Source organism: Neovison vison, chromosome 3, assembly GCF_020171115.1.
Source record: "Neovison vison isolate M4711 chromosome 3, ASM_NN_V1, whole genome shotgun sequence".
Classification (NCBI taxonomy): domain Eukaryota; kingdom Metazoa; phylum Chordata; class Mammalia; order Carnivora; family Mustelidae; genus Neogale; species Neogale vison.
Window position 1 is genome coordinate 202042683 of NC_058093.1, and position 27977 is coordinate 202070659.

General features: G+C 58.3%; 1 protein-coding gene across 6 annotated transcripts in view; it reads right to left on the minus strand.

The window, feature by feature from the left end:
• Window positions 1–1194: 1194 nt before the first annotated feature.
• RIMBP2 (RIMS binding protein 2) overlaps window positions 1195–27977 on the minus strand; it is a 93790-nt gene continuing 67007 nt past the window's right edge. The window contains exons 11-22 of one of the 6 annotated variants that reach the window (XM_044243548.1): window positions 27114–27265; window positions 25843–26304; window positions 23886–24029; window positions 21369–21527; window positions 18168–18824; window positions 16458–16575; window positions 13070–13254; window positions 12442–12610; window positions 9316–9416; window positions 7930–8001; window positions 4530–4664; window positions 1195–2596 (exon numbers count right to left, since the gene is read on the minus strand). In XM_044243548.1, the coding sequence (XP_044099483.1) occupies window positions 2408–2596; window positions 4530–4664; window positions 7930–8001; window positions 9316–9416; window positions 12442–12610; window positions 13070–13254; window positions 16458–16575; window positions 18168–18824; window positions 21369–21527; window positions 23886–24029; window positions 25843–26304; window positions 27114–27265 (2543 nt within the window). In that variant the 3' untranslated portion in view covers window positions 1195–2407. Of the gene's footprint in view, window positions 2597–3465; window positions 4068–4529; window positions 4665–7929; window positions 8002–9315; window positions 9417–12441; window positions 12611–13069; window positions 13255–16457; window positions 16576–18167; window positions 18825–21368; window positions 21528–23885; window positions 24030–25842; window positions 26305–27113; window positions 27266–27977 lie in introns of those variants that run through there. The other 5 variants (XM_044243547.1, XM_044243545.1, XM_044243543.1 and 2 more) reach the window with 5 other exon arrangements.

Consider the following 27977-nt stretch of genomic DNA (forward strand, 5'->3'; position numbering starts at 1 on the left):
CACCGTTAAGCACGGTCTTGGCTGCGAAGTCCATCAAGTTGAGACGAATTCCTTTCTTGGCCTTGTTTCCTGACCAGAGATCGAACTTTGTGCAGTGCTTTTCCCTGCATCGAAGGACAGACTGAGTCTTCTGTTCCACCGGTACAGGAAGGGGTGCTGGCTTTTTACTCAGAAAGTTAAGGCGCCTTCATTCCTGGGAGGAGCCACAGCCGGGCCGAGTGCTCCCCTCAGCCTTTTTCTACATGGCAGGATTTCGTCTGCTACTATTGAACTAAGGGCTTTTAAAAGAATTCCTGGTGCTCCTGGTCTGTGGCTTCCTTGTCACGTCTTCGTCTGGTTTTGCCACGACCCTGCTGGCCTCAGGAGCGGCGGCGGTCGTCTCTCTAGAAGTTGTATACAGTTGGCGTCCTGGAATGCACAAGTGTTCAGCAGTAGTCACCGACGCGCAGTGCCCGCCTTATTGCTTTGGGTCTGCCTCCATGTTCTGGGAAATTTCTAAATAGTTTCAAAAGATTTAGAGAAACATGAGTCCGGGCCACCTTTACTCTTTTTTTATTTTTGGGAAATTGTCTTTTTTTTTTTTCTTTTCTTACTGTGGTAAAGTTTGTGTAAGGAAATCTACTCTGACCATCTTTGAACGTATTAGCGGCACAAAGTGCATATTCACGCTGTCGTGGGGACCTTCATTTCTTATGTCGGTATTTCTTAAACTGGAATTTTTTTCTTAAAGACCTTCCATTTGATCTAGCTTTTTTTTTTTTTTTTTTATCTTAGTTCTTCAAAGTTGATTCATCTTGTGTGATGGACACTCTGTGCCCTCTGGCCTTCCCACCCCGGCCGTGTGGGATTGGCTGTGCAGATCTCACAGGTGGATGAGACCACGCAGTCTGCTCTGTACGTGCCGCCTGAACAGTAAAAGTGTCAGAGGAGAACAGGACAAACACAGCTTGACCTCACCCTTGAGGCCTCCGTGCTGCTCCGTTCGCCTGAGCAGCTGTCACCAGCCATGTGAGGGGACGCGGTTTGTGAGTGACCCCCTGAGCGCTGGTCACAACCATTTTTAGGGAAAAAAGGGAGGGTCAGGAAAAGCACGGATACCGAGTTTGTCTTTTGCACATGGGAGGAAGGAGAAAGGAATCCCGCAAGGCCGCACCGATAAAAATGGTTTCAAACAAAGACACAGAGTACATGGTGTTGTATAAAATAACAAATTTTATTTCTAGAAAATTTCTTACACTAAGTGCACACATGCACACACGCACACGGTACTGGGCCACACGCGGACTAATTTCCTTTTAATAAATGAACCACAGACTGAAAGCTTACAGTTTACAACAGAGTTTTGAAGACACAATGGGAAAAGCTTGGTCATTCATTTATAAACCTTCCATAAATTACAAAAGAAAGGCAGTCTGAAAAGTATGTATAAAGAGTAAAAACACTTTACAAGTGGACAAGAATTACAAAATAGTAACCGATCCCACATGCCTGCCGGTGACCTTGTCAGTCTCTCGGTCAAGTGCCCGCGGTGTAGTCTGCCTGGTGTAGAGCCGTGGGGGACGGACTGAACTTGAGGGGCTGTGGGCGTGATGTGTGCCTTGTGGGGGCCACTCCCCGTGCTCTGCTCGTGGCGGGGTGTGTGCGTGCGGCGTGGGACTCGGGCCACGGGGTGTGACACCGGGAGCCAGGAGTGCGTCCTCGCTGGCCGGCAGGGCTGGAGGAGCAGTAACTTCTCCAAACGGGGCGACCCTCTCGCTCCCTTTCTAATCTCGAATGATCTGAGTTAAGAAAATGTGTTCTGGGTATTGCCCGGCTCGCGCTGGGAGAGGCGGAACGCCGGGGTGTGCACGTGCACGGCCTGGACCCCTGACCTCAGAGCCTGTGTCTGGGGGGGAGGAGCACTGAAAGCACGACACGTACGAAGCAGACACGGTAGTTTTTATTAGACAGTACAGAACACGGTGCGTTTCTAAGGCCGAACATCAAGGCAGTTAAACTAGAAGTTCAAGACCAGAGTTAAAGTGAGTTGATGCGTCGCGAGGCAAGCGTTTGGAAAGGGGGTCAAGGTGGAGACCATTCCTCTGAGGGCGGATGACAAGGGCACAGAGGCCGGCAGCACGGGGCAGGGAGCGAGCCACAAAGAGCTACTGGCCCCCGTGGGCTTGGAGACGCCGCCGCCCGGCAGGCCGCCGGCAAGGGCGCGGGCGCTGGGCTCGCGGGCGGGGAGGGGCCCCCAGCAGCTCTTTGTCCTCGCGGGTGGCTTACAGTGGACGGTAGTGCAAAGAGCATTTCTCTACTGGTGTCAGGGGAGAAGAGTGTGTTTTTAGGAAGTACTTGAGTCACTGAAAGCCCTAGTTTGGGGTTAAAGAGAACGACACGGACTGGGGGGTCGTCCGGAAGCGCATGGTCATTTCACCGCACCCAGCTTTTTCAGCAGTTTCTTGCCTTTGGAAAGCAGCCCCTTTTTCTTTTTCGAGGACATTTCCCTGCCTCTCCCAGGACTACCAGTACCCATGGATGACGGAGGTGACCCCGAATGGAGATGGGCTGTGGGGGATGGCGCGCTCCTTGTTGTACCTGAACCCTCAGGAGGAACCTAGTAGGCACAGTGGGACAGTGAGTGCATGAGCACCGACCACATCGCTTACACCACACGGCCCCGTCCCCCGCCAGGGAAGGGAAGGGGGGCTCGCGGCGTCCTTCAGGGGTCAAGGAAGCCACGAGCGTGTGCACCCTCCCCGCAGCCTCCCTGCGAGGCGGGGGCTGCGGCTGTTTGTCTTCAGGGTGGGGGAAGGCCGCAGCTTTGGCAAAACAAAGCTAGGTAGTAATTTACTTTGTAAATTAAGACCCAAAGCGGAGGGGTGGGGGTGGGGTGGGGGGCTGGGGAGCAGAAGTTCCCTTAAATTAGGTTCCAGTGAAACTGGCTGAGTAATCAGTAATCTTAAAAGCCAAGGTTCTGAAAGGGGGCTTGTGGGTCTGAGAGTGACCAGGGTACAGGGAGGGTGGTCTGGTCGGGGGCATTCCTGGGGACGTGAGTCACGCCATAGCAGACGGCACACACCGGTTGAAAGGAAAAAAAAACTAAAATGAACCTCTATCACAATCGAAGGAAGCTTAAAGGCCCTTATTGCGTGCTCGCGAGACTCCCCGGTGGCCGGAGATGGACTTGTGTCCAGAGAGCGCACCGGGCGCCTCCCGGCAGCGGGGAGGGCTTGCTGGCCCCGGGGCTCGGCCCTCACCCCCTCGCCCCTCCACACCTCTCCATGCCAAGCCCTGCCTCGGGCACACGCAGGGAGCCAAGGGCTTCAAGCTTGCTTGGATTTAGAATCAAGGTCTAGTTCTGATGGAAAACACCTAGGAAAGCATCCCACGCACACCTGAAGATACCGTCCGCCCCGTCTAAGGCCGCGCGGCCGCTGCGGCTCTCCGCCGAGCGAGCACAGCATTGCATTGCTGCCCCCGAGGAGCCGCCCGGCACACGCACGGACTCGGACTTGCCGCAGCCCGGCCGCGGGGGTCACGCCCGCGGCGGGGGGGAGGGGGGCGGGCCTGTCAGAGCCAACTCCGCGCGCCCAGCGCACCCCCTCCTCAGCTCGGGCTCTGTGTTTTCACAGGAGCGTGTCCCGGAGTAAACATGGTGTCTAGTTGTGCTTTTGTTTTCCCCACGGGCGGCTAACAATGCAATGCACAGCGTTCGTCACGAGGAGACGCTGCAACATTCTCTACGTGAACAGACAATGAGCCTCGCAAGAAATATGTTCCCAAGGTTGGCCTTCGAAACCGTCTGAAATGGTGCGGGCAGTAGGACATGAGCAATAAGGAGGACTGGGCTACAGCATCGGTGGCTTTACAGCCGAGGCCGAGGAACAGCCTGCTGTCCGAGGCCCAGGGGCTCTGTTCTGTTTGGTCGTGTTTTGAGACATATTTCTTTTGTGTGCGCGCCCACAGGGAAGCCTCCGCGCGAGTCCGCCGGGGCCGCGGGCGGGGCGCTACCTGTGGTATCTTCAGTTGCTCACTTACGTGAAGGCTACGGGGCCTGATTAAGGTGTGAAATGAACACTCTTCTTCTGTTTCCAAGCAGATGAGCAAAGAAATAAAAATATATATATATATAAAAATAGAATATAGAAAAACGGGCAGTGATGAGATTAAAAAAAAAATGCGAGACTACACGTGGGTGTCGTCCACTAGTCAACTACGCCGGAGGCAACCTCTGGTCTCTGCCAAGAGCACGGAAACCCTAGCGGGGCCGAGGGGCGGAGGGACCGGCCGTCCCCTCCTCTCTCATCCCAGCCGGGATGTGCGTCTACGGGGCGGGACGGGGAGTCCCTTCGTGAGGAAAGGCAGACGGGTTAGAGTCGAGAGGGGCAGGTTTTGTGAAACAAGTAAGTCAAAGTGAGATGCTGAGGCACAACCCCGGGGGGAGGGCGTGGGCTCCCAGGCCCCGCGGCCGACGTGTGCGCGCGAGGGGGTGCGGGAGCGAGTGTGGCCGGGGGCAGGCGTCAGAGGCGCCGGGGGCGGTCGCTTACCCGTTTTGCCTTGGAGCGCACCGGCGTGTCCCGGGAGTAGCGGCACGGAGCGTCAGACAGATAGACCTCCACGTCGTCAGGCACTTCTTCCAGAAAGTTTGAAGGTACAAGGCCTTTCTGCCCATTAAGTTCCCCCTAAAAACACAGCAGAATGAATTACTCGATTTTCTCAACATCTCCTTCTTGCTTTCACCGTGGGAGCGGAGCCCTGGGGCCAGCTGCCTGCGGGGGTCTACCCTGGTTCAAACGTGGAAGTACTCAGAGAGGGGTGTCAGTGTTCCCAAACTACCATGACCAGAACCGCGAGCTCGAGACGCACTCGGGGGACAGGGTCCCTTCCCTGAGCTCTGCATCTGGCCTGGCTGGATGACAACGTGGGTTTTCGCCCCTGGGGCTCACGTGCCTCCCAGCTACCAGGCCTCAGGACCAGCCTGTGGGGCGGCCGGTGGCCGTGGCTGGCCTTAGCGTCCCCAGGGAGCTTTTAGAGACCTCACTTGAGCAGACGCACTGACCACGGACAGACCCCCTCCCGAGGCCAGCGGGTGGTCTGGCGTGCGTTGGGGGACGTCTACGGGTCTGTCTTGTGCACGCTCACAGTCTCATTATAAAGAGCCAAACAATATGGGGGACACCTCCTCAGAGGTGATTCTGCTTCAGGTTCGTCTCCTCCCTTCCAGAACCTTCTCTCACGTCTCTACACAGGTACAGTTAAGATCACCATCCACAAGACATCTGGACCCAGCGGGTCACAGCTGCCATGTCACTTCTTCCCCAGTGTCCCCCAGTGCCTGCTTGCACCCGCCCCCACCAGTGTCCAAAACCAAGTCCCAGACTGGCCGGCCCCGGACTTCCCGGGAGTCCATCGCTCTGCTTACAAGTCTGGGGCCGGCATGAGACGCGTGGCCTTCTCCGTCACGACTAGGACGGAGCCACCAGGTAGGGAGGGAACCCCTGGGGTGGACAGGAGAACGTCCGCCAGCTGCTGATCTACGAAGGGGCCCGTGTCCAGAACACATCAGGAGCTCAGCACGAGACGCCGAGGAAACGATGGGCAAACGACCCGCACCACTGTTTCCCCCAAAAAAGATACTCAGACGGCCGAGAGCACGTGGAAAGACGCCCCACGTGAGCTACCACGAGCCCTCAGGGAAACGGAGGTCAGAAGCACAAGACACCTCCTCACACCGCTCAGGACGGCGACTCCAGACACAAACCAACAACAATTTAGAAACAAAACCACAGACCAGAGAGCTGCTGAGAACCGGGGGGACCCGGAGCCCTCGTGCCCCTGCTGGGCTGGGAGAAGCGGGGCGGCTGCTGGGGGCGGATCCTCAGAAAGTCGAACAGAATTACCAGCTGCCCCAGCAACTCCACTCCTGGGCCGGGACCAGAAAGCCTCGGCAGAAGGACCGAGGGGCGTGTCTGCCGACCACACTCATCGCTGTTACTCCCGGGGGCCGAGCGTGCGAGCATCCACTGACGCGTGCACAGGGGACGCCCCCCTCGCGCGCACCCAGCGGGGAGTCGTCTTGGGCCTGGAGAGGGAAGGAGAGGCGGACCCGCGCCCCGACGTCCTGCTCTGGGAGGTCGGGCAGGGGTGAAAGAAGTAAGTCCTCGTGTGTGAGGCCCCGAAAGCAGGTAACGGAGCAGGTTCATGGGGACGGGAGGAGGCGGGGGCTGGGGGACACGAGGGGTAGGGAGTGTCTGGTGCTCACTGCGGATGGCGCTTCCGGCTGGCAGGAGGGACGGTGCCCTGGGGCCGCACAACACACTGTGACTGGGTCACCACCGCACGTGTCCCTGGGGATTTCTCCCACATCCAAGGTCAAGAGTCACATCCACAAGCAGACACACCAACGTCCGTGGGCCCAGACCTCAGGCAGACCCTCCTCCGGCACCGTCGGGGAGTGCCCCATGGCGTCGTGGGTTTGGGGCTGGGGACCGTGTGGTGGGAAAACGCCAGCCTCAGCCTCACAGCCCCAGTGGCGCCGCGTTCAGCTCACGGGGCCCGTGGGACCATCCCGCGCACGCACACATGCAGACCCACCCCCTCTCCGGGCTCCCCGAGCGGCACGGGGGGCAGACCCGCCTGCACGTTTACTCTCCCCCTCTGGTTCTTCGGGGCTTCCCGTGCTGTCTTGCGAACACCACGTCAGAAGTGCACAGACTGCCGCACGGCGATCCCCTCCACCACATGCTGCTGTGTCCGACGTGGCCATCAGAATCTTCCAGAATCAATGGCATGGATCCCGCCCCATCGTGGAGAAGCTCCGAGGCCCTCCTGCCAGCCTCAAGCTCAGTATTTTCCAAAACGCATCCTTCTCTCACTCGTGCCCGTGTTTCCAAGGGCACCCATCACCTGGGGCGGGATCTGGGCATCTTCTTGGATGGCGCCCTCACCCCAGCTGACGACCTGCACTCTGGGAGCTACTGAGGCGGCTTCCATCCACCTCCCTCTGTCACCTGGACCAGCCCGAGCCTGTGTCTCAGCCTCAGGGGCTCCCACCTCCCTCACCCGCCCCCTCGAACCCTCGACAGGACAGAAAGCCTGACGTCTGATCACTCACAGACCCTGTACTCTCATCTGGAAAGAAACGGGGGCCAGTGCAGCTCCTCTGAACACGGACCTGCCGTAATCCCAAACTCGGGTTCCCCGCAGGCTGTGTACTCGTCTGACTCGAAGGAAAACCTGCCTTAGCAGGACTGGATGGTTTCCCAGCTGTTCTGACTGAAGAAGATGGGGGTCACGGGGAAGGTGGGGCCCCTGGTGCAAGGTGGGGGCCCTGTCCCCAAGCCCCACTGCAGCGGGCACCCCCAGGCCGGCCAGCCAGCTCCTTGGCAGCCCCGTGCGCTTGGGCCTGGGCATGCCATGAAGCATGAAGATGAGCCTGTCACCGTTCTTTCTCTCTTTTCCTCAAGAACTGTCAGCAGCGTAAAGGAAGGAGGCGGCCCCCGGCCCCCAGGCCTGGAGTCAGGAGCCCTTGCCCGGAGCCCAGTCCCGGCTGCCAACGGCTGTCAGCTGGGAGGAAGGTCGGGGCAGACTTGTACACTCTGCTGGGGAGGATTAAGTAACAACATGGCCTGTTTGTATTCCTTCCTTCTCCTGCCCCCAAACGTACACCTTATAAAGAACCGGAGAGTTCAGCTGGGACACGTTTGGACGGAAGAATGTGAGTACGTGTCCTCTGTCTGCAGCTTGCAGACACGGCACATGCCCCCCTCGGAGAAGGAGACCGGAGACGCTCACAGCCCCCCTTCCTGCACCAGACGAGCCCCAGAGACGGGGACCTTCCCGAAAGCCGTCGGAAGCTCGTACCTCATTTCAGGGGCAAGGACGCACACGCAGAAGCAGACACACAGAATGAACAAGATGCAACGTCCTGAGGTTTCAGACACTCACGTAATAAAATCCGTCTTCATCGATCTCCCCGAAAACGGTAATGATGTCTCCGGTGCAGAACGTGAGCTCTGCCTGCGGGGACAGAACGTCAGGCTAGCGACACCTTCGGTACAGAGCAGCTGGTTTTCTTTAAAAAGGTCCTCACGATTGCTCTAAGTATTTCTTTTTTCTCATCATTTTGGGGTTGACCTGCTCTTCTGCTCACCCAGGGAGGAAGGGTAGGAAGCCAGCCGGTGCTTCTGTGCACGGCACCCGGGGACGCAGGGGAAGAACAGCTCAGCTGGGGCTTCCTACGCCCCAGCCAGAGCTCACATCAGTGGCTACGTCCCCTGCCACCACAGTTCTCGTTTAAAACTTGTCAAAGTGGGGACGCCTGGGCACTCAGGCAGTGGAGCAGTTGCCTTCATCGTGATCCCAGGGTCGTGGGATCGAGCCCTGCATCGGGCTCTCTGCTCTGTGGGGAGCCTGCTTCTCCCTTTGTCCCTCAACCGGCCCGTGCTCTCTCTCTCTCTCTCTCAAATAAAGTCTTAAAAAAAATAAAACGACTCAAAGAGTTAACTTGAAACACCAGAAGTTCAGGGAAGGGTCCCCTGCAGCATAAGGACTGTCACATAAATGTCCCTACACTGGGCGCAAAAAGCCTTTACTCAATTATTCTGTCTACCAAGTGTACACGACGTGCCAGGCGCCCGCCTAGACACAGGGCCACGGACAAAATCACGGGCCGGCTTATCTCTGAATGTGAAGACAAGGGAAGGGGGATGACCTCTCAGGCCACCAGACATCCCTTATGATTTGGGTCCACGTGGCAATGTTTGCAGAGTCTGCTTTGAACCCGAACCATGAGCTGGGAGCACGCGGGGCACCAGAGAACCGGGGGGGACAGATGCGGACATGGCTTGTCGTCTGAGAAGGCAGGTGCACAGGCTGAGCACCTAGCCTGTCAGCTCTGAGGGGGTCCCTTCTGCCTCCCAGGGCACCAAGGGCCACGCCGGCCAGGCCATGTGTGTGGAGACGGGGCCTGTCCCTCAGCTTCTGCCTGGAGGGTGGGGGCACTTAGAGCTCTGCTCTCTCTCCAGGCCCCCACACCGCAGATGTTAATTCTCTTCCAGAAGACACTCCGGGCTGTCACCCAGGGCCGAGGTCGGCTGGTGTCTTCTCCCGGCCTCCCGCACGGGACCCTGGACCGCGGCAGCGACGAGGCTGGCAGCGAAGCCGCGGTGCCCCTTCCCTGTCTCCTCTGGCCCTACCCCCTCACACCAGTTACTGCACATACAGACCCCTCCAGAGAAGCAGGGAGGCCGGGTCCCACGGCCCCAGGGCTGCCATGCGGGGAGAGGCCGGGGGACGGGCCGTGAGCCACGGGGAAGCGACGCGGGCACGTACCTCCACGTCGATGTTGGGCGAGCTCTCCCTCGGGTCATAGTCGTACAGAGCCACCGCCCTCCGCGCCGCCCCTGCGCGTCCGCCGCTGCTTCTGCTTCTCTCTGTTGACACCGCGAGGAGGAGAAAGCCGTCACGGTTACTCCACAAGGAGTGACGCCCCCGCTCCCTCGTCCCCAGGGCGGCAAGGCCCACGGGACTAGTGGGACCGGACCACCACCCTCTCCAGGCCCCGCGAAGCCCCGGCCGTGTGGCCGGTCGCCCTGAGCTGCGTGTTCTCGTGGGTTTGCTCTGCCCGCCACCCCCCCACCCCCAGCAATGAGGACGCTTCCCTTCCCCGATGCATCCGTCTGACGGGGAGGCCGAGACGAAGCTGCAGTCCTCTGAAATCAGAGATCACAGCCCCTCGTGGGACTGTGTGTCGCGGTGCGGCCTTCACCCCTGAGGGGCGTCCCCCCGTGGGGACAAGGCAGCGACTCGACCCGCTCCCCGGGGGCAAGACGCCTAAGTTTCCCCTCTCAGCGGCATGCGGTGAGGGCGCTGTGAGCACACATGCCGCTGTGGGCACGCACGGAAGCTCCATCCCTCCGGGCGAGGACTCAGGAGGGGCGGCCAGCCTGCACTGTGCGTCCAGCTGTCCGCGGACCCGCCGCCTGTCGGACAGAGCAGTCCCGCCCCACAGGGTCGCCCCCAGCGGATGCGGCTCCGGTTCCACACCCGACCCACGCTGGCTGCGGTCATCCCGGCGGGGCCGCCGGGGCTTCTCCTGGCGCTTCTCCGCACACCACGGGTCCCGGTAGGCGTCTCTCCGTCGGCTCGTCCGCCATCCACGAGTCCTCCGTGGTCAAGGAGCTCTTGGGTCTCTGGCCCGCACTGGCGCTGGTCGTTGGCTTTCCTCGAGCGCGGGGTCCCCCCAGTCCGGGTCCCCCGCGGACACTCGTGGCCAGCCCGGAGCCTCGCCCTTCCTTCTCTTCATGCTGTGTTTCTCCAGTTTAGAAACGACTCGATGCTCAAGAGCCCGACGTCAGTCTCTTGTTTCACCGTGTCCTGGTTTCAGTGTCGCGTCAAAGACATCTCGGCTTCATCACCACGAAGCTCCTCTCCTAGAAGTTTCACGGTCTTAGTTTTTATACTTAAGACTGTTCGCTGTTGAGTTCATTTTGTGAGTCTGGCAGGGATGCGGCCCAAGCTTCATTTTTCTCTGCCCGATTCCAGCACCCATGACAGAAGAATCCCCGGATTCTGTCCTCAGGCTGAGTGGCCTCCCCCACACAGAGCCCACCTGCATTCAACCCCTCCCTTCTCATGTCTTTGTTCCATCATCATAAATAACATTATGTCTCAAATGTCAACTCCAAATTTTTCACGCTAACATTTGGAAAAACAATTGCTTTTGTATCTGCTGACCTTGCTAAGCTCCCTCCTTGGTTCTAGGAACTTGTGTTCTAGATCCTCTGAGATTTTCTAAGTAGATTTTCATGTCACATATGACTTGGAAAAAAGTTTGTCTTCTTTTCCAGTGCGTACCCCGTTTCCTCCTGTGTCACCACATGTGGTGTCGGAAGACAGCTGCGAGGCGGACACCAGGTCCTGCCCCAGCCACGGGGGGCATGGGCTCAGCCTGAGGTGACCGCGACACTTCTTAGCGCTAGAAGGGCTCACAGTGCCTCAGTCTGGTTCCCTCAAAAGTCACAATTAGAAAAAGACAATAAAACAGACATTCAACCAATTTGGTAACTTGAATCAAGCTACCGCTTTCTAGCAGAGCCCTGGCGGGCTCACTGGGTCTGTGGGAGTGGAGCCAGACCCGGTGGCATCGGAAGGGGAGTTGGGGGGTATCGGGCTCCGAGAGCTTCAGGCTCCGGGACGTGATCCGGGCAGAATATTCCCAGAAGCCTCTGCTCTCAGACCTGGGCTCTGACTTCACACTGTGAGTTCATTCATACCAAAGGGTGGAAACATTCTGCTTGAGTTTTTGATTATCCTTAAAATTATGCATATTCTTTGAGCCACTGCATTTTGTCTCTGAAATCTGATTTGCAACTACGTTAACCTAATGTTTTGAAGTATTAAAACCTAAAACATGAATGACACAAAGCAGATCTTCCTGTCTCCAGCTTTGTAGAGAAAGCAAAGGCCTCTGAAATATGTAGATTTTCCCCACATGTGCGCAAAATTAGACACCGTAACTGTAACGCTGCTAAAATTCACTGAAAATAGTTCCGCTGTGTACTCACTGATGCTTGCCAACTGGGTCAAAGTAAACGGAGGAGGGCGTCCTCCAGCCACACAATGGGGGACATTCTTTTCTTCCTTTTGGATGAGGAATGTCCACCCGAATGGAAAGCATGCGATGACCTCCTCACCTTTGACCCACACTGGGGACGGGCAGACGCTCACGGCCCATCCCCCACGGAGAGGATGGGGTCCAGGTGTGAGCCCAGGGCGCGTCCCACAGTGAGCCCCCTGACCCCGATGTTCTGGTCTGTTCCTGCTGCCCGAACACGGCGCACAGCCATGCCTCACAGGCCCAGGGGCTGGGAGTCCGAGACTAGGGCGCCGCAGAGTCGGGTCTGGGAGGATCCGCGTCCTGGTTCATGGGTGGTGTCTTCCCACCTGTCCTTGCAGGGTACAGGGGGCGAGGGACACCCGTGGGGCCTCTTTTGCGAGGGCCCTGACGCCCCTCTGAGAGCTCCACAGTCACGATGTCAGCTTCTCCCAGAGGCTTCGCTTCCTGACACCAGCACCGTGGGGGTCACGGTATAAATGCACACGTTTTAGGAGACACGACATGCAGAAACAGCCAGAAAGCAAGCAGTCTATTTTCGGGTGGGACAGACCTTTAGTAAGCAACGCTGTACTTCCTCTTTCATTAGAAAATCATCTGAGTTTTCGTAAATATTTGGGCGTGTAAATGTCCCCAAAGCAGGCAAGACTGTTATAACCCAGTTTGCAGTGCAGGTTCGTTTTCAGATTCCCTTGCAATGGCACAGACCGGACCCTGTCCACACCGCCTCCTGCTCCCGGCTGGTGGCGTGGCTGGGGGAGGCAGGGGAGGCCAGGGAGGCCAGAGGAGGCCGGAACAGCCCCGCCAGCAGGGGCAGGGGCGACCCGGGGGTGGTCTCTTACCTATTTTCTCCACAGGCGTGTTCAGAGGCAGGAAGCCTTGTCTCAGAAGCTGGTCCATCATCTCCTCATCGTCGGCTTGGATTTCTGAGACCATATTACAAGGGATAAGGCCGAGCCGGGCACAGGTCTCCCCGCGGTAGAAGCCGTCCGCGTCTTTGTCACCATAGACCTGGAGCCGGGGCGAGAGGCCGAGGCAGGGTGAGTGCCGGGTCTCCCATGCGTTGTCAGAATGTGCGGGAAGAGCCCGTCGTCCCCGACACGTGCCCTGCAGACCTGCGGCCACACCGGGGAACCGGCTTCCGCCCCCGGGTCTGGACAACCCGCTGGTCCCATCACCCGGCAGGGGGCACAGGTCGGGGTTCGGCTCCACTTTGCTTGTGTGAGGAAACCTCACCCCCTGGAGAGGACTTTTAGAGTTTCCCCCTAGCGGTGTCCCGTCCGTAGCCGCAGGTTTCCCCCGGGAGGCCGAGCACCAGGCTCTCTCCGGGGTTCCTGCTTCTGACTCACAAGCCTTCTCTCTGCTGGTCCTGCGGCTGACTATCTGACGCGACAGAACAGGCCCGCCCTGGGGATGAGCTCAGGGGCTACAGCACGTCCTTCCCTGCCCCCCACCCTGCCCAGCGCCCACCTTGATGATCTGTCCTTCCTTAAAGGGAAGCTCTTCTTCGGCAGCATCTGGATTCGGGGACATGGTGAGGGGGTCATAGTCAAAAAGCGCCACAAAGATCCGGGCCGGGAGCTCTTCGGCACCTGGGTCGGTCTCTGACTCTTCGTAGAAGTCTGGAGAAAGGCGGTCCTGCTCGCTGTACTCGTCTGGGAGCAGGGGGGGACAAAGGCAGAGGGCTAGGTGACTCCCCGACTTAGAGACCTGTGCTGTTGTAGGAAGCGCGGTTTAGAAGATGGCCCAATGGCAGCACTGGAACGTCTGTCTGTACATCTCTGGGTGCGATACAGATTGACATGGATGGGCGGGAAAAGCAGCAGCGGTCAGGAAATCCAGCGCGGTCAGGAAATCCAGCGCGGACAGGCCATCCACTGCGGAGCGGAGCCAGCGGGACGGCCCCCCACCCCAGTCACCGAAAGGCATTCCCACCTGAGTGGAAGTCTGGGGTCCTCACTGAGCCTCAACACTTCAGTGGCAACAAATGCATTCTTCACAAAACTCCACCTACCACCCTGCTTCTAAAAATTGTGGGGTTTTTTGCTTTTTAAGATTTTATTTATTTGTCAGAGAGAGCACAAGCAGGGGGAGCGGCAAAGGGAGAAGCAAGCTCCCCGCTGAGCAGGGAGCAGGATGCGAGGCTCGATCCCAAGACTCTGGGATCATGACCTGAGCCGAAGGGCTCCCTGGTCAGAATGGGATCCTCCTGAGTGGAGCAAAGACCAGCCACGGTCCGGCGAGAAACCATTCCCAGCTCCTTCCTCCTGCGAGTCACGGGTCAGCATTGGGAGGCCCTCCTCGTGCTGACCGTAGGGTCCCGAATTCACTACATCTGGACCCACATACTTTTTCTAAGTCTTTTAAAATCTGTTTCCTTAATTAGGACACCCAGAGAACATGAAAATTTAGGATATTTTTATTCAATTGCGATGCGTTGCTTCTTAAAAATATATTCGGGGGGCACCTGAGTGGTTCAGTTGGTTACGTATCTGACTCTCGATTTTAGCGCCAGTCGTGACCTCAGGGTCGTGAGCTTGAGACCCGCGCTGAGCTCTGTGCTGGGCGTGGAGTCTGCTTAAGATTCTCTCTGCCTGTCCCTCTGCCCCTCCTGCTCATGCGCTGCCTCTCTCTCTCTCTCTCTTTCTCAAATAATGATAAATAAAAATATATTTAGGAAATATATGGTCTACAGAATTAGGTTCCTCTGGGGGAAAAAAAAAAAAAGAATGCTTCTGGAATGGAGCAGGTTCCTAAAACAATCATTGATATTTGCACAAGAAAAATGGAACTAAATCAGAACGCGGGGCTCAAAGTCAGCTGGCACACCCCTGGTCATTTCCAGGGGTCACTGCGCTCTGCTGAGCACGCTTCACTTCTGTCCTTTGAAACTCAGGCGCTTCTGTGTATGAATCAAAGCCTTTGATATTAATCGTGTTTGTATGTGCTTTCTTGCATCACTACATGATGAGAAATCGGGTCCAATTAAACCAAATCCATGCCGGATTTATTTGGCACTTTTTTTGAGTTATATTAAGAGTCTTTTTTTTTTTTTTTTTGTTAAAATGTTAGCATTATTCTCTTTCTGCTAATGCTAATTTAGCTACTGTTTTACTAAGATGAAAACATGTGTGCAAACTTTCGATTTCTTTATGGTAAGACACACGTATTCAAAGGGCCGTCAGGGGCTCCAGAGTAGGGTCAGCAGGGAGGACCAGAAGGCGCCCATGTCTCCCCTTTGCCTCCACACCCACCGGGCCATTTGCAGTCCCTCCCGCAGCCATTCCCAGGAGCCCGGGAACGGAGCCTCTGCAGAGCCCCAGCCCCTTGCCTCCAACGCTCCCCGGTGAGCACAGCCGCAGCTCCCGCCATGCGCCAGGCTGTGGTCTCGCCGCATGACAACGACAGTCCAGTGAAGCCCCAGAAACCCCCTTCCGCAGCAGAGATGACTGGGTCCTGGCCCGCACAGCAGCCCCGCTCCACCTCGCTTCTGGAGATGGCCAGGCCCCCACGAGCCGTGCACCTGCTACACCAGGATCACCCAGTTAGGCTCAGTCGCTGTCACCGGGGGGGGGGTGGTGACACACAGATCACGTGAACGTGGGGGCACCGTGGCACCGGGTCCAGAGCCCCCGAGACTACCCAGGCTGTGTGACGTAAGCTGCCCGCTGATGTGGAATAGGCGTGACCGGCGTCCATCAGCGGGACTGTGCTGCGTTCCTTGTTATTTTTCAGTAAACTGAAATAACTTTTTTTTTTTTTTTAGGGTCTTGAGTATTCTATGACACTTCTACTAATCAGTAAAAACGTTCTAAAACCATAGAGGTGGAAGAGAAAACTCTTCCCCTGTTGTTTGGACTCAAAAGGGAGGAAAAGTCTGGAAGAAGGAAAGTATTTTAGAGGATCTGTTTTGCGTCATCACGTCCGTCCGTCCTGTTAGTTGATGTGAAAGGAGGCGACTGTCCCCTGAATGTCAGCTGTGTGCCGGTGTCCGGAGGCCCCTGAGCTGCCCCCCAGCCCTGGGTCAGGCTCCGCTGCGCCCACTCCCTCACTGGCTCCCTTCACGGCTCTCCCCGCCTGCGTTCACATGCACGCACACTCCCACAAAACGCCAGTTTCTCTGCGCTGATATCCCAAGTTCCATTACCTTGTGCAAATACTTTTTGGAATCGTTTTTGCCACGATTCATTCCAGTGGAACGAACAGTTGAAGCCACCCCTTCTGACCTCCAACCACTGCCCCCTTCCGCGTGGGATCAGTTATGGGGTTTAAAGTGACAGCTCTCAGCACTAGCAGCTCAATCCCAAAAAGGAATGAAGGGAATGGGCTCAGGGGGCCGGGGAAGGGCTCCCGAGCGCGGAGGAGAGCACATGCCCGAGGGCGGCCCACACTCTGGAGGCCACATCAGGCCTCGTGGGGCTCCCCATCTCCGGCTGCCGGGATGCTTTATGCACATAGAGAACTCTCCGTTACTTGGGTTTATTTAGGTATTTGGAGTTGAGCTGCAGCTCCTACTTCTTTGGCCGTGAACCTCTCACGAGAGCACAAGCTGGGACGTGAGAGGCCTCACACTGCAATCTTTCCAGGCCTCATGTGGTTTGGCCTCTCCAGGAAAGAAAACAAATTGGTAGGGAGAAGAGTGACGTTAAAAGCCAATATGATATTTGAGAACTCTTATAAATAGGTTTCATTTCTCTTATGCCTCTTTCTGCCTTCTTTTTGCCAGAAGTAACAGAGAGTTTTCTGTACGTGATTAGAAATGCTACTCCTACTGAGTTTGCAAACATGTCCCCATCACGGACAGAGCGGCCATGTGCTCTGGGATCCCAAGAGAGAGCAAGGTGTCAGGCCCACTAACCGATGGATGGGACCATCATTGGCCGGGACCGCTGAGGACCAGCACTGCCATGGGAGAACCTTCGGCCCACGTGATCCACCCTGTCCGCCCGTCCTGCAGACATCGGGTTTCCTAAAATCTGAAGACACAACAACAGCACAGTCATAAGTCCTGCCAGCCTTGGGGAACAAAAGAATTAAGTCAGCCAAATTAAATCAACTCAGAAGCAGAAGCTCTAAAGGCAACTAAACTTAGCTTTTAACTGAAAGGTTAGCTGAATAACCTGGAGGAGAGAAAAGGCTGCTCTCCCCAGCCAGCCTGTCTTCCGCACCAGAGCCGTTTCTCAACACACGGAGGGGAGCGGGGGCAAGAAGGGACTCCTCGGGAGGCACTCTTCTCTGCGGCTCCCGCTGCCGAAGCCAAGGTCTTGGAACCAGAGTGAGAGTGGCTCCAACCCAGCTCGTCCCAGGTCCGGCCCCTCGGACCGCGTCCGGCCCTCAGCTAGTCTCAGGACAGCCTGCCCCTGCAGCGCTCACAGACGTGTTTGGGGGGACGGTTAGCTGCGCTTCCAAACACCCCACCTGGACACGGCTGTGTGTGAGGTTACCGGAAACTCGGACAGAAGTTTCTGTGCGTTCCCAGCTCTGAAACTCACGGCAACATCTTGGCCCTAATCCGAAGACACCAATGACTTTTCAGGGCTGCCTTGGATGGTTCTCCTTTTTGGACGGGTTTGCCTCTAATTTGCACTAGAGGTCAGAATCATACGAGAGAATCATAGCGAAACCTCTGGCTCACTGGGAAGCAGTTGGGAGTCGGGAAGCTCTTGAGGGCACAGGGAACGAACAGTGGTTGGGGAGGCCCAGTAGTTAGACGGTTTGTCGCAGGTAGAGGACAGGATGTGGGCCACGGATGGTGGGTGACTCAGTGGGCTCAGATCGGCACCCTTGTGTGCACAGAACACGACTGGGCAGGCTCAGACCCCAGGCCTGGCGTGCCCGGCGGCGGCTCGCCTGTGTTTTCATGGAAAAGTTCAGCATGACAGGAGCAAATGTTTTGGAAAGGGCACACAATATAGAGATGAATGATGCCTTGGATGGACCCCCTACTTTTAACCTGCCAACAAGCCTGGAACACAAGGCAGAGGTATGCGTCTAGAGCTGAAGATGGAAAACCCATTCTGAAAACTTTCCCCGGAAAGAAAGGGGAAGGAAAAACAAAACAAAACAAAAGCCACTTTGGAAACAACATATAAAAATGGACCTTTGATAATTGTTCCTCATTCGTTTTTTGTGTTTTTTTTTTTTCCCAGTTATGGATGAAGATCCAAACCCATGGCCACAATCAGAAAACACCCTCGACAGTGCAGCTGGCAGTCGTGAACGTCCCCGAGGGTTCATTTGGAAAAAAACACATGTTGCCAAACTTTTGGATCATCGTAGTTCAGCTAACCCTTAATTAAAATTTAGATTCAGTTGTCCTTTAATTAAAGCAGCCATAATCGTCGCTGATTCTGTGGGGTGGGGGTCAGTATTCTAAAGCAAAGGAAAGGGGTCGTCAGCATGGTCAAAGATTGGGAAGCAATGGCACTGAAATCAAAATGCATGGAAATGAAAGACAGCCAGCAGAGACGCTCCCCAGGGATGGACACCAACAGAAAAAAATCAGGGAAAAAAATGAAAATGGATTGGTTTGGCAAGCAGATGTGAGAAGGAAATTGACTTCACACACCACAGGGCCTGCTGTCACCCGGGGAGGTGACTCTGGGGCAGTGGCCCTACTGTCAGGCATGTTTATGCTTTTCTTCCAGACATCCCGCAGGCCCTGGTGCCCCAGGGGCTCCTCCCGGCCATACTTCCTGGGGGCGGATCTCTCTGGGCTCGGGTGGGCATCATGGTTCCTGAGGACGGCGCTGGGGTCCACTTGCTCCCCAAAGTCCTCCTCGATGCTGCTCTGCCGGGTCAGCGTCCGCCGCCGGGCCAGCAGCGGCCTCAGGCTTCTCCTATGGGGGCAGTGCCCAGGGCCCGGGCTGCACTTGGCCGAGCTCCTGAAGCTAAGACGTAGCTCCTCCTCCTCACTCCCACAGTCCAGGCCACTGTCCGGGCTCCTGCTGGCCGCGCGGCTGGACCAGCAGCCTCTGTCTTCCAGAGCGAAGTCCTCCGCATGGGGGCCGCCCCCTGGGCCCCTGGGCTTGGCTGGGAGCCGAGAGGCCGGTGGGGCCCGGGCCCTGGCCGAGTACCCTAAGCCCTGCTTGTGCAAGACCTCCAGGTGCTCTCCCTCCTCGGCTACTTCGGGGATACTGAACAGCCTGGAACTATGCTGGGTCAGGTGGGGGTGCTCAGGCCGCTCCAGGAAGGCCCCCTCAGAGCCGCTACTCTGAGAGCACTCCTGAAGCGGGTGGTGTGTTAAAACGGGGTGGGACCCAGGTGACATGGCGGGAGGAAAGAAAACAGACAGAATTAGTCTCAGGCCATGAGGGGCAGCAAGCATGCGTGTACTCGTGGGGGCGAAAGGCATGCTCTGGCCGGGCTCTGAAATGAGAACACAAGGTTAGCAGATGGTGCCTGGCGCGGGGCAGGGGGAGGCGCGCGCCGCGGTCTCGCCTGGAGTGGGTGGCGCACAGACTGGAGGGCAGGCGGGCCGCGGGGTGCCGCTGGGGACAGCGGGCAGCAGGGGACACTTGGCCCTGGGAGGCCTGCACCCCAGGAGCTCAGAAGATGGCTGCTGGGGAGGGGCTGGGGCGGGGCGGCAGAGGCGGGCACCACGGAGGCCCCGCCTGCTGCTGTCTCCTCTGTCCTCCGGAACTCCAGCTGCGCTTTGCTCTGGGCTGCATCCATATGACAGCAGGGGGCCTTGGCCCTTGGCCCTTGGGCGCCTTCTGGCTCCCGACCGTGCGCTGTGCACAGCCGAGCTCTGCCTGCGTCTACAGAGGACCTAGTCGGTCTGCCTCTCCAGATCCTGGCCCAGGGCATGCGGAGAGCCACGTCCCACCATCCTGGGCCCTCCCTGGAGCTGCTCCAGGCTGGAGGGATCTAGCCACCGTGTACCCCCTGGCCGTGGCCTCGCAGGTTCTCTCCGGTGGGGCTTCCCTGAGCCCATCCTTCATGTCCGCTGGGCAGGGAGCAGACCCCTATTGCCTCGCCAGACAAGGCCCTTCCTCCTGGGGCTGTGTGGGGCTCCTGCCAGCTGGGGACCCTGTTGCGTTTAGGGCGCTGGGGGCTCAGGGGCAGGAGCTCAGTGCCAGCCACTGACCCAACCCCGCCGCTTTGCTAACCTGACACCCCATGTGTTTGTGAGCTTGAAGAAGGGGTCCAATCTGGGGGCTCCCAGGGCAGGGCTGGTACAGGGAAGCTGGCTCAGCCCTACAGAATTGTTGTGGGCAAGAAGCTGAGCCCAGTGATCCCAGATTCCCAAACTATTGGACTTTCTAAAGAACTCAGACGTCCAGACCAGCCCATAAAAGCTTCTGATTTAAAAAAAAAAAAAAAAAAAAGGAACAGCACTGTGGGCGAAGCCACGTGCATTACTCTACCGGCTGTCAGCTCCCAGGCAGCCTCCCTCAGGTGGCCCCTCAGCAGGGGCTTTTCTACCAAGCTTGCTCTCCGGGCTCCCAGCCTGGGAGAGAAAGCAGACTCTGCTTCTTTGCTAAACTATTCGCAGGAAGTGCCTTCCCAGGAGCTTTCTCCATCAGAAGGAGAAGCATCGTGAAAACCAGACCCAGGCTCTGCCCAGCCCATCGTGAGCAGCTGCAGGCAAAGCGGGGAGTCCGGCGTGGGGGTGGGCGTCAGACCCGACCGGGGGAGGCCTTGGCTCTGCATCCCTCAAGGAAGGCTACTGAGTCCAGCTGGCCAGTGGCACCTTGGGAGCTGGCAGGGGGCGGGGGAGGAGCCCCCAGGAGGGGCAGGAGCTGCCAAAAGGCAGAATTTTCACAGGACTCCAGCAGGTGCCTTGGTGACAGAGCGTCTCCAAGACCCTGTCGGGGGCTCTTCGCCAGGACAACATCTGAGTCCTGCCTGTGCCAGTCCTGACTGTGCCTGCAGTGAGTCGGCACCCAGAGTTGGATGTGCCTTCTCTCCACCATCAAAATGTATGCTTGTGTGTCCGAGAGAAATTCTACGGTGGGGTGCTGTAACCCCAGAGGAACTTTCCTCTTCGTGGCCTTTTTCATGTGCAAAGCCCACAAGGGTCCTAGCAGCCGTCCAGCCCTTGGCCTGTCTGCCCCTGGGGTGGGAAAGGTTGGCGGATGGCGGCCACACGGCTCAGCCAGCCAGGGGCAGGGCCCGGTGCAGAGGCGGGAGCTCCCGCTGTGGGAGCGAAGGCCTGGGCATGCGGGCAGCACGTGGACGCACACATGCGGGTAAGCCTTCTTCTGCTTGGGTCTTTGGAGGCCTCAAGCTCCGGTTCCATGAAGGTGACCCCCATCAAGCCCATCAGAGGATGTGGGGTTCTGGGGGCGGTGTCTGCAAAGGGGCCTGCATGTGGACCCTGTGAACCCGCAACACCCTACCCCCTCTAGCTTCCATGTCCCCTGGCACATGGATCACCCCAGCTTCTTCCCCACATCGAGTCTGCCCAAACCCCTGACGGCCACACCCATCCTGGGCCCCTAGACCAGAGCTTGAGGCCCGTGGGGGAGGGTGGTCTTCCCTGTTCGGTTCTTCCCCACTCAGTTCCTGGCACCGAGCTGGGCACCCCAAGGGTCCCAAACAGACTCTCCCCAGTCCTTCCTCCCAGGCTTGTGGGGCAAGGGCAGGACGGGAGGTCGGAGGAATTTCCCAACACAAACGTCACAACAAGGAGGAAGCAGACCCAAACCTACAGGCTCTGCACAGCTGGGCGAGGCCTCCTGGAGCCGCTCTTAGCCCCAGCAGAGGGACAGGGAAGGGCAGCCCCAGGGCGTGGGGTGGGAGCCAGAGACTGGGGGCCACTGACCTTGAGAGCGTTGTGGGAGGTACCGCTGGGCCTCCTCCTGCCCCCATCCTCCAGCTGCATCTCAGAGTAGAGTTCCTCCTCGTCCTCCTCCATGATATCTGAGAGGTCAGAGCCCCGGCTGCTCTCCGTGTGGTACTCGTCTCCGTGGCAGCAATGTGGCTGGGGGCCGAGAGAGGGGATGCTGTGGGGGCCGCAGCATGGGGGCCACCCAGGCCCTCCTTGCCCCTCCCCCTGCTCTGCTGGCTTGCAAGACCCCCGCTCATGATGTGTATGTGTATGTGTGCGCGCATATGTGCACCCATGCATGTGTGTGCATATGTGCACACGTGCGTGTGTGCATATGTGCATTCTTGCGTGTGTGCATATGTGCATGCTTGCGTGTGCACATATGTGCACGCGTGCGTGTGTGCGCGCGCGTGCTGAGGAAGGCCTGAACATCCCCATCCTGTCAAGCTCAGGGAGTCAGGAGGGCGGGGACAGCCAGCCCAGGTCGGTTAGCTCTGAGCCTGCGGTGACTGGCGGAGACCCTGGCAGGCTCTGGGGCAGCAGGGCTCAGGCACACTGCACGTGTGCAACGGAGAGCCATGGGGTGGGAAAGTGCGTGCACATGCACCATGTACAGGTATTTACACTTTTTGCAAATACCATGTCACCCAACACGCTCACGCACCCTGCATTGTCTACAGAAGAGATGGGCTGGGCAGGAGGCGGCCCCCCCACCCCCACCCCGTGCAGGCTGGGCTCACGCTGACCCCTGATGGAGACGGTGACGTGCATGTGTGCACAGACATGGCCAGCCCTGGCCACGCACGGCCACACCAGGGGTCTGCTGCTCCCACATTCACCAGCTCAAGTGTTTGCAGTGAGATATGTGATGCAGCAAGAAGCCCTCTGCATGCCGGGCAGGTAGACGGACCACGGCATTCTGTCCTTGCTGGATGAAACTGATTAAGAACGGCGTCTTTATTTTCCAGGTGGGCAATGAGGCAAATACATTTAATAGCAGCTCGGGGCACATTTATTAAAAATACTCCAGGGTCGCCTGGGGCGCTCAGTCGTTAAGTGTCTGCCTTCGCCTCAGGTCATGTTCCCGGGTCCTGGGACTGAGGCCCTTGTCAGGATCCCTCCTCAGCAGGAAGCCTGCTTCTCTCTGTCATTCCTTCTGCTACTCCCCCTGCTTGTGCTCTCTCACTCTCGAATAATAAAATCTTACAAAACAAAAAAACAAACTCCAGTTTTCAATTACTAGCCCAGATAAAGACATGTAAGCGTTTCTGGCCATGTGAAGTTGGCGGCCTGCTGGAAGCAGGAGGCTCACCGTGCCTCGCAGGGAGAAGGGGCTGGGGATTCTCAGTCTCAGCTTCTACGGCCTTGGGGAGGGCACGGTTCCAGCGGCAATTCTTTTACTCGGTGGCCAAGTAGAAGGCATTCTAAGAAGGGCCTCAAATACATGAACAGCTGGTTGGTTTCAGGTGGTCTTCCCCAGGCGTCCAGGGCGCATGGCCCCGGTCTGCCCAGTGAGAGGGAGGAGCCAGTCTGATGGAGCTTCTGGAAAGGACTTTTTCTCCCAAAAAAGTCCCAAGACTTTTTTCATCCGTCCCTTCCTTCCTTCTTGGGGAGCTATCACATAAGGATGCAATTACTGGAGCTATGGCAGCCACTTTGTAGCCACTAGAGGAAGGCCAAAAGTATGGATGATCCAGAAGCCAGAGCCCAGGCACACTGCACAGCTGAATCAGCCTGGCGACATCCATCCTCCTGAGGCTTCCCGCTATCACAGTGGGGAAATGCCTTCATCACCTTCGTCATTATTAGGGAGGCATTCTGTGTCTTATGTTCAAATGAGTGCAAGTAGAACAATTTTAATCTTGCAGACAAAGAGCCGGCTGGCTGGACGAGCTGGGCAATCTGCATGCAGAGCTATAGCTGGGCAGCAGTGGGGCCAGGACATGACCCCACGTGTGGAAGTCCAAGGCCCCCGAGGCCACAGTGTTGCCCTGCCTTGCGGGTGCCACTATCTGCCGTGTCTTCATGCCCTGATGTCCCCACACTGCCCGACTCTCTAGACCTTCCCATCTCTTGCACAGACAATCAGGGCGCTTCCCTTAGGGTGCACGTGATCTGAGCCTGGAGCCATAAGGTAGGCGGGACACAGCTGCTGCGTAGGGGCTTGGGCCGGGAGGGGAGCACTAGCAGCTCGTGCTGTAGGCATAGGATGTGGATCCTCATGTTTCCGGCCCCCCGTGATGCCTGGCACAAACCAGATGCTCCACAACCCTGGTCTGATTAAGGAAAGCAGGTGAACCAACGGCGGGTTTCTCCTCAATCAACCAGGTGGTCACCTGTGGGTTCACCTGACCCACCCGATTGTCCCCGCGACCAGATGCCAGCACAGGGCGGTTGGGGAGGATGGGGGCCTCCCATATGGGCTTCTGGAACTGCCCCTGGAGGAGGTCAGTCTCGGGAGCACTGGCTGAGGCCGGGGCAGGCCCACGGGGACACCACTCTCATGCTCACCTGCTTGCCGAGCTCCGAGCCCTTCAGAAAGTCATCCACCGACGCGCCTCTCCTCTTGATGTCTGGGGACTCATAGCTGTCCTCCTCATCGGAGTTCATGTACTGCACACCACCCCTTTCCAGGAAGATGCTCCTTTTCTCTAACTTGGAAGGAGAAGGAAAGGAGCGGTCAGGAGGGGCTAGTGAGCGGCAGGGGGCATCCAGGTCCCTGTGTCTTCCAGGCTCAGCCTCTCCTTCACCCAGCACCCCGGGCCCTCTGGGAGCCACCACAGGCAGGGACCTGTGTCCAGTGGCCGAGCACTGGCCTCAGTGCACTGTCCCCTGTCCCTTACCAGAACCACTTCCCGTCTTTGCTGGAGGAAACCTAGGGATACCAATGGAAAGTTCTCTCTCTATCCGGCTATTGGTCTGATCAATCAATGCTTTCTTGAAGAACGACATTCAGGTTTGCTTTCTCTCCTTGCCTCCCAAAAGGTGAGCTGGCATGGGGGCAGCATTCCCCGGCCTGGCTCCAGCCGGCTCTCGGGACCCCGCCTGGGGGTATTAGGGCTTCGGGAGGTGCAGCTGCATCCCAAGGAGCAGAGGGACACTCGCCCCCCACCGCCAGGCCCTTCCTGCCCACAGAGCTTCACCAAAAGCATTAAGCACCACCATCTGGGGCCGGGCTTCTGCCTCATGAGAGCACAGCGGGGGAGGGCCCACGATAAAGGTGTGTACTGGAAACACTTCTTCTCAACCAGGGTCACAATGAGTGTTGAATTGTTTTTTTAAGTATTTGCTGCCCACACTGAACCACCTGGGGGAGCTCACACACAGCCTGGGTTTCGGTGTTTCAGGAGGACTGACAGCTGTCACTACCTCTCACATCCTCCCTGCCCCCCTCCCCTGTGGCCTGTGTCCAGCATGTGCCCTGGGTCACCCAGCTCTGACCTTTACGCTCTGCGCTCTTCCTGAGGCCCCCGACTGGTCCCTAGCCCCGGGCCAGGCTGACCGACCATGGGACCCCCAGGCATCAGCACGGATGTCTACATCTCAGAGCAGACGCCCCGGAGCTCCCTGTCCTGGAGGGAACCTGCGACTGGATGGGCAGAGCCAAGCAGGAAGCTGACCACCGTTGTGACCTTGGCCGCAGCCCTGACCGCAGGCCGCAGCAGACATGCCGGGCGCCCTGGTAAGCCAACACGCCCGAGAACGAGACAGGGCTTTGTCCTGGGGTGGGGGCAGGGGTACACAATCCAGCCCAGTTCCAGACCCCGCTCTCCTGCGCCTGGACAGGGCACCACTTCCCAGGTGTTTCCTACACCAGGTCTCACCCCAAGTCTCGTCGGGAAGACGGCCCCACCACAACCCAAATGCTCCGGCCCCATGGCCCAAACAGATCTGGGTAACAGGCACGCGAGTGTATTTTTATAGGTGCACTTCTGCACGTAGGATGTGTGCATATGCACAGGGCCGTCTATATGTGCACGCGTGGGCAAGCAGGTCCACCTGCACATGTGTAGGACAGCACAAATGGAGAGATGCATGCACACGCGTGTGCACACGTACACACACATATACGTACACATGTGCATACAACGTAAAGACGCGCACGCACTCACAGCTATGGCACTGAAGCACACAGAACCAGGACGTGAGCCTCGTTCAGGAAGAAGGTCCCCAAGCCCACTGCAGAAGGCGCCTTTCAGACCCTCACTACAGACCCTGGGTCATGGGCTCTCACGGCCTGGCGTCCGAGCCAAGCCAGGCCGGTAGAAAATCACTGGATTTCACATACTGAAAACACATTTTGATTCTATCTGGATCTGGCTGAGAAAGTGGTCCACAGGGACACGGGGGCTGTGTGACATCCCCCCGCCAGGCCAGCCAGCCCCCGCACGCCAGCGCTGCTCCTCCACAGACAGGAGGGTGGGGATGGTGGGGGTGGTGGAACCAGCAAGGAGAAGCCCGGTCTTACCCTGCTGCTCTCAGCCACTCTCTGCGCAGCTTCCCGGGCCATGGCCTTGGCGACAGACGTGGAAACCGGGGTGCCCTGTGGCTGCGGGAGGATCCGGCTGGGCGAAGGGGACCGCCTCCCCGGGCCTGAACCCTGCAGGCTGGGCGGCTCCAGCATGTGCCCGTGGGCCGGGGCCGGGACCCCACCCTGCTCCCAGGCCCCGTCCATGGCGACGTGGGGACCCAGGTGTTCATCTTTGGTATCAGGGGCTCCGGCACTTGCTAAGGGCTTCGGTGTGGTAGCAGTTCTCGGGTGGGGGGTCGGAGGCACCAGGAGGTCGGGGGGAATGGCAGCAGGGGCAGAGTCCATGGACTCGCCCTGGGCAGAGAGGGTCCGCACGGTCACGCCCTTGGCTTCCAGGCTCCGCAACCGCATGATCTCCACAGCTATGCTGTCCGCCACTGGGGAGATGACCTCAGCCACCTGTGCACAAAGAATGCTCATCACAGGCAGCCCACCTGCCCGCAGCCTCTCTCCCTGCACCTTGCCAGACGGGGGCCAGCCCCCAGACGGCCACCTGTGCCCAGGCGCTGGGGCCCGATCCATGCCCAGCTCAACTGCATGCCTGACATGGAAAGCCTCTGAGAGGGGCGCGGGCTGGAGACTGCCACAGATCCCACCCCCTCACAGTTGGTGGAGGTTCTTGGGCCCCAACGGGGGCCAAGCCTTTCATTCCATGTCCAGGTCCAATCCAGATATAGGTGCGGGGGCCTCAGAGGCATCAGAAACCAGGTATAAACTGCCAGTTGGATGAGGGGAGAGGGGGCCCATACAGGGTCGCTACGGCAGCCATTAAGGACACAGGCACTCTGGGAGCTAGGCCGGCTGTGCGTGGATGTGCAGATGTGCCCCCGCCCCTCTGGCTGGTAGTATCAACTTTCCAGCAATAGCTGGTGGAGTTTGTGAGCCCATAATCACTGGGGGAGGCCTGATTTTGCAGGGCTGAGGGGTGAGTTATCAGCACTGAGGGGAGAAGAACAGGCACTGCCCATGGAAGGTCAGGCCATGGCCATGGGAGCCGGGCAGAGAGAATTCTGGGAAGGAGGAGCCGCAGGAGAGAAGGGGGCCATCCGTGGGGGTCCTGGGGGGGGCGCTGCAGGTGCTTTTCAGGACGTACTGGTGGATCTTGCTGGGGGAGAGTGGGACGCGCCCCCACCTCGTGCTCAACCCTCCAGGAGCAGGTGCGGATCAGTCCCCGGCAGTCCCCACGTGACTTCCCAACCGGAACTCACCCTCTGCCCTTTTGCATACACGCCGTAGCCAGACACGTTGGCCCCGTTGGACAGCCCAGAGGTCGTCAGGGCAGGTGGCTTCCAGGAGACCTGGACGGTAGCGGGGGTGGCCCCAGCATGGACGGTGACATCTTGTGGGGGCGCCGGAGGGCCTGGGGGCACAGAAGACAGCGCTGTCAGGGCATGGCCCTCTGACAGGTGAGTGGCCGAGAAGCTCACTGCTCTCACCTGGAAAGCGCTCTGGGTCAAGTCTCCAGGACGGAATGCGAGACGGCACGCCACACCACCACACGGGAGGGTAGGGCAGGGCAGCAGGAGGGCAGCAGCTCCTAGCGTGCACCGCAGTCTCGTGACTCACCTGGGCGTCTGTCCACCCTCTGGGACCACCTGCGCCCTGTTCCCAGTCTGCCAGCGTAGACTTAATTACCCAGGGCCATGGGACTGGCTCAGGATGCATCAAGGAGAGCCCAGCCTTGGGCAGAGGAAAGAGCTCCCTCCCTCCCTCCTTTCTCCCCTCCTTGCTGCTTTCCCCTCCCTCCCTCCCTCTGCTCATGGACTTGAGAGAAGATAGGTGTGGACCACATGTCACCCATCTTCCCACCCCTGGGAGGGGACAGAGCTGAGCGACTGTCGTGCCGTGGCCAGTCTGAGTGTGCTGTGTCGTGAGTGGCCAGTCCAAGCCATGCCAAGGCCATGGCCATGGCCCTGGTCACGCTGGAGGCTCCCAGGGACAGCAGGATGGCCCGCGCTGCCCGCCACCCTTTCCTCCATGTCTGTACACACTTCCCCACATCCTCCTTTTGAATGCGGCATTTCACTGGGAAAGGAACGTATTTCTAACTGCCAGGAGGATGTCTCCAAGGC